Consider the following 9,860-nt stretch of genomic DNA (forward strand, 5'->3'; position numbering starts at 1 on the left):
TATGAAGCCGCTGGCAAAGGTCACATGGGGTTGTGGAGTGCCATCAGTCAGCTGTGTCTCTTTGTCCTTGGGGTCGCCTGAGGTTGTGTGCCAGGCGCTGGACCAGTGCCCAGATGTCGTAATGGGCTGGACGAGGGCCAAGGAATTGTAGCCAAATCCCAACTCTAGCGACTGACAATCCTTCGGCCCAGGAACTGGGTAAGTGACCTGCCCTGGATAGGGCTGCACTCTCCCTAAAAGAGCAGGGAATACACCAAGGTCCATCTTCCGTCACTGTAGCTTGGAGTGCACTGCACCAGATTTGACTCCTGCTCCAGATACAGACCTTCTTGAACAAAGACAACCCAGCTACAGTAGTCCATTTGTTGTTCATCGCTCTGCGAAAGATTACTTATAATGTGCATATGTGGGGCCACCCTTGAAGATGGCTCAGAAGCAACCGCTGGTGGAAACGACAGCAACCAGACTGCTGATGGAAATGGAATGTGGAAACTATGCAATACCAGTCTGAAATGAATTGCACTGGCTACCAATATGCTTCCAGACGGGGTTCAAGGTGCTGTTATGGCACTAGAAGTCCCAAAAAGCTTGGGACATCTGTACTTGAAAGAGAGCCTCAGGACAAGATCGGAGGTCTGCCAGAGAGATCCTCCTTCTGCATCCTTGAATAAGAGCAATAGGTTGCAGAGGCAAGGCCTTCGCTGCTATGGCACCCCAAATACTGAAAATCCTTGCCTGGAGGCCAGATTGGCACCAGCGTTGCTGCCATTCCAACACCAGATTTTGCTAAAACATAGCTCTTTCCTTAAAAACCTTTTAGACCTAATTGGTTTTACACAAATCCCAACCGTTGTACAGGGTTGTAATTCCTTTTTATCTCATTTTAACTAGTTTTAATCTGTCTTCTTTGAACACATTATTTCTCTCTCTCTCTCTCTCTCTGTAATAAGTGCTTAATGTTCTTTTAATTGTTTGAGTTGGACCGATTGCTTAAAATGCCTTTTAAAAACTTTGGTAACCCATGCTGGTACAGCTTCCCAAATCCACGTCCCAAAATATTGTTGTCCTCACAGATTCCCATCCAGCCATTTTTCATAAAGGAAACTACTGACATAGTCCACAATCTTGGGATCCCATAATAAAGGACAAGATAAAAAATATTTAAATGAATAAAACGTCTCCAAGGGCTACAGAGAAGTTATCAGGGGCTAGTTTCATGGAGCCAAAGGGGAAAAAGAAATACCAGTCACATTTTGGCCTAATGTTCCACTTTCGGAGAAGTATTTCCACCTTTGAAAATAGAGAAACGAGTGCCAAAGCTAGGAAGAGACCCCATTCACTTGCCATTTTCTCAGCTATGCAAGTCTCCATAAGCGCCAGAGAGATGTTTGCGCACTGAATGAATCCCAAGAGAGAAAGAGCAATTCTTCGCTAGATCAGTTTTGATGGAGACGGAGACAAGCTTGCAGTGATTGATAGACAGATAAACGGGGAGGACGGCAAAGGGAGGGTGGGCAGAGACCCAGGGAATGCCAGCCTTTGAGGATGCCCGCTTGCAAGCCGGTGTGGGAAAAGGCAGCAAGCCACCATCAGATTAGCTTGGATTTGGGAAGAGAGACGCTGGCACTGCTACAGTGGTGCACTGGTTTGAGCACTGGAATATGACCCCAGAGACCAGTCTTTGAATCCCAGCTCGGTCATGTAAACCCACTGGGTGACCTTGCATGGATCACTCTCTCATCTTCAGAGGATGACAATGACAAACCCTCTCTGACAAAACTTGCACAGAAAACCCTATGATAGGTTCACCATGTTTGAAATGACTTGAAGACACACAACAAGAAGATGGACAGGGCTATTTCTGACCTGGGAGACCCCTCAGACTGATGACCATAAAATAAGACACTCTGCACACACTCAGAGGCTCTCCTCAATCCACCAACCATGGAACAAAGTGCATTCAAAAGAGAGTATCTGTGGGATGCTCTAATGGTTCTCAGCCTTTGGTCGTCATTTGTCTCAGATCCCAGAAGTCCCAACCAACTTGGCCAACAGTCAGGAATGATGGGAGCTGAAGCCCAAATCATTGGGAGGACCAAAGATAGGGAAGAGAAAGGAAAGAAGAAGGGGATGGATAGTCAGGAGCACCAAATGGCCCACAGCTTGCGGCCACATCCTGGTGGGCACAAAAACAGAGAGGTGCGTTCTCTGACCTAAATGTACCCAACACATTTGGGAAGGGTCATTTGGGAGGCCTGTCCATCCCGTCGCACCCACAAATGGTGCCCATCCTGGGAGCTGTGCCCAAGCCAAGTCTGGCCTCCTCCTCTTCCTCCTCCTCCATGGCTGGTAATGACCCTGGCAGGGAAGCTGGAGGAGAGCGTCATCTCCTTGGCTCCTGCGTGGGCAGCAGCTCCAGCCTCCCTCTTTCCACCCGGCGCTAATCAATCGGCAGTCAAACTGCTATTATCTCCTCCGTGCCGCTCACAATATTTACCCAGCTTTGCTACGGAAGAAGGGAGACAGGAGTCGGGGAAGGAGGGGGATGCTGGGACAACTTCCCCGACAGCCCACTCTCTCCAAGCACAGCCCCCCTCCAAAATGCAAAAAGGAGACTGAGGCCCCTGGAAGTTTTGTGTGGTGTAAGCAAAAAAGATAAGAAGAGTGTTTGCTAAATGTGGGCACTGGACAGGAGAGTACATCCACTGACCCCAGCATCCCACAGGGACCCACCAGATATGCTCCCCTCCCAGGAAACCTATAAGAATCCCTTTCTCCTTCATAAGTTTGTACAGTGGTCAACTGCAACTACACAAGGAGGACCCATTTGTCTGTCACACAAAACAGATAGCCCATTCGTAGAATCACACTGAGTTGGAAGGGGCCGCAAAGACCATCTAATCCAAACCACCACCACCTGCCATGCATGGACCCACAACTGCAGCACTCCTCACTGTGTTGGTTCACACACAGCCAAGGCCAAGTGTCCTTCTGTGTGACAAAGGTATCAGGAGTGCTTTAGCTGTGTATTCCTGGAATGCAAGGGATCCCTTTCCAATTCAAGTGGAAGAGACTGCCTCAAGAGGGTGGTGGATGCTCTATCTTCGGAGGTCTTTCAAGAGACATTGGGTGGGCATCTTTCAGGAGAGCTTTAGTTGGGTATTCCTGCAAGGCAAAGGGTTGGATTAGACGGCCCTTGGAGGTCCCTTCCAACTTGGGCAGAACAGACTACCTCAGAAGGTGGTAGACTCTCCATCTTCGGAGGTCTTTCAACGTACGTTGGGTGGGCATCTTCCAGGACAGCTTTCGCTGGATATTCCTGCAAGGCAAAGGGTCAGAATAGTTGACCCTTGGGGTCTCTTTCCAACAGACTACTTCAGAGAATGGTGGCCTCTCTTTCTTTAGAGGCCTCTAAACTGATTTTGGCTGGGCATCTATTTAGGAGTGGTTTAGTTGGGCATTCCTGGGTCGTATTAAGGGTTTGAACTAGTTGACCCTTGGAGGTCCCTTCCAAGTCTTAAGACGCTACGGATCCCTCCTTCCCCTTGACAATTAGCTTTAATCTTTTCCATTTTAATTCCCCATCCATTTTTGCAGCTGGGGGGGAAAGGAGAACATGAAAAATAATAATCCACGCTCTCAGAGAGAGAAAGGAAAAAAAAGATCAGCTCAGGGAAAGAGGGAGAAAAATGAATGAATATTTCAATTTGTGACAGCGCCGTCATGGAAAGAGCCCTGGCGGGTGATTGAAAGAAGGTGGGGAGCAAAGCGAAGAGCGAAGGAGGGAGAGAAAGAAGAAGAATGGCTTTCATTTAGATAAAATACAGAAAATTATTTAGCGAAAAATGAAGAGGGATGAAGCTCATCCAGCAGAAACAGAAGCACAGAAACACACACACACAGCACTCTCCTCGCTTCGGTACAGCTGCCGGCACGGCCCCCTCGCTCCCTCATATTTTTCTATCCTTCATCCCAATCCCCCTCCATCATTTCTAAAGGTCTCCTTTAAAGGCAGAAGAAAGAGCCCATATCTGGTCCTCCAAGGCCCCCCAAGTATAGAATGGGACCCCCAAACCCCACTGCAATTGCCCATCTCTGGAAACCATGGTTCGGATCCTGTCTCGTCCATGGAAACCCATTGGATGACCCTGGGCAAGTCACACTCTCTCAGCCTCAGAGGATGGCAAGGGCAGAGTCCCCTCGGAACAAATCTTGCCAAGAGATAGGTTTGCTTTAGTACTGCCATAAGTCAGAAACAGAGCTGAGTTTGAGCGTTGGACTGTGACTTTGGACAGCAGAGTTCAGATCCTTGCTTGGCCATGGAAACCCATTTGGTGAACTTAGGCAACTAATACTCTCTCTGTCTCGGAGGATGGCAAGAAAACCTTAAAGTCATCATAAGTCGGAAGCAATTTGAAGGCATGCAACAGGAAACAAAAAGTCGCACTCTCTCAGCCTCAGGGGAAGGCCATGCAAACCTCCTACAACCGAATCTTGCTTATGTTTGGTGTAAGTTGGGAAGGACTTGAAGGCACAAAGCAACAACAATCACCCACCCACCCCTTTCCCTGTATCTTCTCCACCCAAAGTCAACAAAATTAATGTTAAAAATTAACCCAATTCAACTCTGGGCAGCTTAAAGGGGGGGGAAGACCCAACTGAATGCAAGAGACTGCTTGCAAAGAAGTGCCTTCTGGCCCTCTCCCATATGGCCCCCTTTCCCAAAAGCAGCTTCCCAAGGCATGCCAGAAGAAGGGGGTCTTCCTCCTCTCCTCTTTGGCACTAGATCTCCCTTCTTCCCAGCCTTGCAAAGAGACTCCTCCTCCTCTGCCTCCCTCTCTCCTCTCTTCTCCTCTGCCTCCAGACCTCTTCTTCCTCCCCTCTTTTTTAATTAAAAGGAATGCAGCCAGCAAAGGAAGGAGGAGGGTCTTCCCCCTCCAGCCCCCATTCTTCTCCATTGTGCCTCCCTCAGCCAATGGAGGGACCCCCAACCCTCCTATGAAACACACACACACCCCTCTGAAATTGGATCTCTTTCTTTCTCTCTTTCTCTGCTGGCTTAAAAGAAGCCATTCTTTTGGGCAGGGGATGCACACAAGGCTCCCCAAGATGGGCTGCTGCACACAGGGCCAGCCAAAACCATGCCCCCCCCCTTTTCCTTTAGGAAAAAGCAACTATCATCCACACACAAGCACCCAAGAACCCATCAGGTCACTTGGGGAGAGGGGTTTGCTTTCCCACCCCACTGAAGACCCCAAAATCCAATATTCCCCTGCTTTCCCCATTCCCCCCAAGGCAGACCCAACCTCATGGCGTCTTAGATTTGGAAGGGTCATCTACTGCAACCCTCTTCTGCCATGCAGGAATACACAGAATTCAAGATTTGGAAGGGACCCCAAGGGTCATCCACTGCAACCCATTTCGGCCAGGAATGCACAACCTCTGAGAATATGGCCACTCAACCACTGCTTAAAGGTCCATTCTCAAACAGCTCTTCCAGTCCAGAAATTCATCCTAATGCTTAGGTGGGATCTCCTGTCTCCCAATTTGAACCCACTGCTCCATGTCCTAGTCTTTGGCGCAGCAAAACCAAACTGGCTCCATCTTCTCTGGAGTCACTTAGATCCAACAGCACAGGATGAGACAGTCCTGGAGCTGAAAGAGACCCCCAAAGGTCACCATGCATGACCCTTTTAGCCCTGCTGTCTCCCAAGAGATGCCCATCCAAGCTTTGCTGGTACTCAGCATCCTCACCTTATCTATCCTGTAAGTTCGCCCAAGGATTGTGCCTTTGACAGCTGGAATCCTGCAGGGAGGCCTATCACACCAGACTTCACACCCAGTCCACACATAAACAGTGCTACAAATCTAGTGTCAAACTGCATTAGTTCTGCAGTCTGGCAGCATTGGTAAAGAAACCAGTATTAAACCAGCTCTCTTCTCTCCATGATCGCATTGAGTATTGCTGTGAAAGGTGCCACACTTTTGTCTCCTGTTGTGTTAACGTTCCAGATCCAGGCAAGAAACACACTCAGCAACACACAAACCGGCCAATGGCACCAGGACCACGACAAAAACCTCAGCCCTTTGCAAGTTCCTAGTCCTCATGGATTTTGTTCAGGGAATGAAGAAGTCAACGTGGTTTTGCTTGTTGAAGGAAAGAGAAGAAGGAAAGGAAGGAAGGAAGGAAGGAAGGAAGGAAGGAAGGAAGGAAGGAAAGAAGGGACACTGAATCCAGAAGGGGTGAGTCTCATATGCCTGTCATGATCCCTAAACCCAAAGTTTCACAAGCATCCCATGATCTCCAAACCCACTCATATGTATCCCATGATCCCCAAACCCAAAGTCTCTATGTACATTCCATGATCCCAAACCCAAAGACTTATATGCATCCCATGATCCACAGCCAGTCTCATATGCATCCCATGATCCTCAAACTCAAATACTGACATGAATCCCGTGATCCACAAAGTCTCATATGCATCTCACGAGCCACAAAGACTCGTATGCATGCTATGATCCCCAAACCCACTCAGATGTATCCCATGATCCCCCAACCCAAAGTCTCATGTACGTTTACACAGACCCAGCGTGGTTCACGGTTTGAGCCTTGGACTCCCCCTCCAGAGACCAGGACCCCAGTCCCCAGTCGGCCATGAAAAGAAACCCTTTGGGCGAGTGAGTCACACCCTCTCAGCCCCAGAAAACCCTAGGAGAGGTCCACCATGTTGGAAACCAGGCACACAACAGCAGCCACACATTCATTGGGGCGATGAGTCCTTGAAGCAAGCCTTTGACCAAGGAGTTGTCCTCTTCCCAGGAGGACCAGGAACTTGCAAAAATGCCATGGGATCAAGGGTGCATGGATTGTGTGTGTGTGTGTCTTTCTTTGAGGGGAGGAGGCATCCCATGACGTCATACCCCCATACACACACACACACACACACAGAGCAACCCTCCCCAGGTGGCCAAGGCTCCCCAAAGCCTTTTTCCCAGGGACACCTCCCCAATAAACCCCAATAAAAGATCACCATCAGCATTATTTATCATCCCCCCCAGAAAAGCAGGATTCCTTGGAGGCTTCTCCAGGGATAAGCCCCCCCTCTTGAGTCAACATCCCCCCCAAAAAATAAATCCCTAGGGTTTCAGCCCCCTTCCCCCCCCGACCAGATGCAACACCAGCCCCACAAGCAAGCAAGCAGGGACCCCCCCCAAAAGCCCCATCTGCAAACATGGAGGGAGGGGGGAAGGGTTGATATAATCCAGATCCCCCCCCTTATTTCTCCCCCCAAAGCCCAGCATCCCTTTCCTTCCTATATTTCTTCCCCCCCCCATTGCAACTGGGACCCTGGGCAGAGTGGGATCTATAGGCATTGGCAGCAAACATCTCCCAAAGGGGGGGGGTGTCTTGATGGACCCCAAAACCTAAAACTCCAACCTTCTCCCCTCCTTAGCAAGGACTCTCTGGGGCAGCATTTTTGAGTCTCTTGCAAATAGATATCTGATGTACGTTTAAATCCCAAAGAAGAAAGAAGGGGGAGAGGCTTGGGCGGGGGGCTTTTGCTCCCTCTCACCCCCCCCCCCAAAACAACAACCCCTTGCTCCTCCTGAGATGCTTGAAGTTCCCTCCAGAGTCCCAAAGGGAAAAGGGGGGGCACTCTTGGGGCACTCTCCCTTTGGGTCTCTTGGGGGGCTGCTTCACTCTCTCTCTAACTCACTCATGGCGCCCCCAAAGCGGGGGGGGGTGTTCCCTTTGGGGCTCCCCCCCCCCCCCCCCCCCTCCAACTCTCTTCTGCCTTCCTTCCAAAGCAAAGCCGAAGAAGCGGGGTGCCTTACCTTGGGCGAAGGCGGCGCCGGACCCGGAGGCGACCCAGAGGACGGCCAGCACCAGCATCGCTCCGGAGCAGCCCCCCCAGCCCTCTGCCTCCTCTGCTCAGACCATCCCCAGCAGCAACAGCAGCAGCCTTCTTCCTCCTCCGGGGCTTCTTCTTTCGCTCTCTCTTCTTTGCTTCCTCTCTTGCTCTCTCTCCTCGCGGCGCTCAAAGAGCAGAAAGAGGAGGAGGAGAGGCAGAAAGGAAGGAGGGAAAAGAGGAGGAGGAGGAGAAAAGAAGAAGAAGAGGGGGAGGCGCTCCGGAGGGACCCCCTCCAGCCCCCTTCCTCCTCCTCCTCCAAACGCCGGGAGTCTTCTCCCTCCTCTGCCCTCTTTCTCCGCTGCCTCCTTTGCTTCCTCCTCTCACTCTCCCTCCTCCTTTGCTTCTTCCTTCTTCTTTTCTTTCTCCTCCTCTTACTCCTTCCTCTACTTTTTTCTTTCTCCTTCCTCTCCCTTTTCTTCCTCCTCTTACTCTTTCCTCTTCTTCTTCTCCCTCCTCCTTTTCGTCTTACTCCTTCCTCCTCTTTTTCCTCCCCTTCTTATTCTCTCTCTCTTTTACTCTCCCTTCTCTTTCCTCTTCCTCCTTCTCTTCTTCCTCCCTCTACTCTTTCCTCCTTCTCCTTACTCTCCCTTTTCTTCTTCCTCCTTCTTTCCTTTTCTTCCTTCAGTGGGTCCAAGTGGCTCCTTTAATCCGGGGCCCCGATCCTCCTGCCCTTCCCCGGAGAGTAAGGGGTCTCCTCGGGGGGAAGTCCCAGTGGGGCTCCTGACTCGCGAGGAGACCCATCCACTCCTCCTCAGGAGAGAAAGTTGTCCCAGCAGCAGAGGCCCGGCTGGGCTTCTCCCAAAGCTCTCCGCTGCCCCCTGGTGGCGCAGGAGGGAAGCACTGCTCCATCGTCCCCTGAAAAGGCTGCTGCCCCCCCCAGCACCACCACCAAGACCCCCCCTTCTGCATTATATATAGGGCACTGCTAGGAAACAGCCAGGATCCCTGGGGTTGGGGGGGGCAGAGGGGCAAGGAGGCCTGGCAGACCCTGGGAGAGGAGCAGCAAGGACGGCTCCTGGAGGGATCGATTGGTTCGTGTGGGAAAGTTAATTCTACTTAGAGGCCAGCCATAGCCAGAACAGCGTGCAACCAGAGGAACTATAATTCCAGGCCTGCATCCACACTGGAGAAATAACCCAGTTTGGCACCTCTTTAACTGCCCAGGCTCAAGGCTATGACATTTTGGGAACTGTAGTTTGTTGGAGCCGGTGTGGCATAGTGGTTTCAGGGTTCGATTCCCAGTTCAGCCACAAAAGCTACTGGTGACTTTGGGCAAGTCGCGCTCCTTCCGCCTCAGAGGATGGCAGTGGCAAACCCCCTGTGGGCAAATCTTACCAAGAGAGTTTTATGTTAGGGTCGCCATAAGGCAGAAACAATGGAAGGCACACAGCAAGCAAAAAAAAAGTAGCTTGTGGTGGCACCAGAGCAACTATACCAATGGCAGTTAAAGTGGTTTCAAAGTGGATTATTTCTGCCATGCCTTTGTATTCTGTTCTAATATTTCTAGGGGGACATTAAAAACCACCATTTCAGTGGGATTTTTGCATCCAGATGCAGGGGTGCCCACGGTTGCCCGCATTTTGGGTTTGGGGAGCCTGAGACCCGGATGAGCAAGGAGGAAGAGGTTTGCTGGGAAAGGAGAGCCAAAGAGATGCCAGAGTGTTTGGGAGCTGTTTTCTCTACAGTTAACAACACGTCGTCCTTGCACCCGGCACCTTTTTCTTTGGAGAGAAAGCCATGCGGTACCAACGCAGCTGGAGAAGAGAAAGGAGGGAAATAACAGCAGCGTGAAGCACTCCTTGACTCGGGAGGAGGCCTTTTACGTTCTGGAAACATGTTGTGCTACTGCCCAATGCCCCCATTCCTGGGCCATTAGCAACATCCTTGTGCTACCAACGATATTTCTCTAGAGGAATAGATTAGGAAACTGTGTAGTTCCTAGGCACC

At 50.7% G+C, this 9,860-nt stretch overlaps 1 protein-coding gene across 1 annotated transcript in view; it reads right to left on the minus strand.

Moving 5' to 3' along the window:
• KIRREL1 (kirre like nephrin family adhesion molecule 1) overlaps positions 1 to 8,192 on the minus strand; it is a 67,051-nt gene extending 58,859 nt beyond the window's left edge. Inside the window, exon 1 of the mRNA XM_042440590.1 lies at positions 7,837 to 8,192. Within this exon, the coding sequence (XP_042296524.1) occupies positions 7,837 to 7,894 (58 nt within the window). The 5' untranslated portion in view covers positions 7,895 to 8,192. The remainder of the gene's footprint in view (positions 1 to 7,836) is intronic.
• Positions 8,193 to 9,860: the final 1,668 nt, after the last annotated feature.

The sequence above is a fragment of the Sceloporus undulatus genome, chromosome 9 (genome assembly GCF_019175285.1).
Source record: "Sceloporus undulatus isolate JIND9_A2432 ecotype Alabama chromosome 9, SceUnd_v1.1, whole genome shotgun sequence".
NCBI classification, from domain to species: Eukaryota; Metazoa; Chordata; class Lepidosauria; order Squamata; family Phrynosomatidae; genus Sceloporus; species Sceloporus undulatus.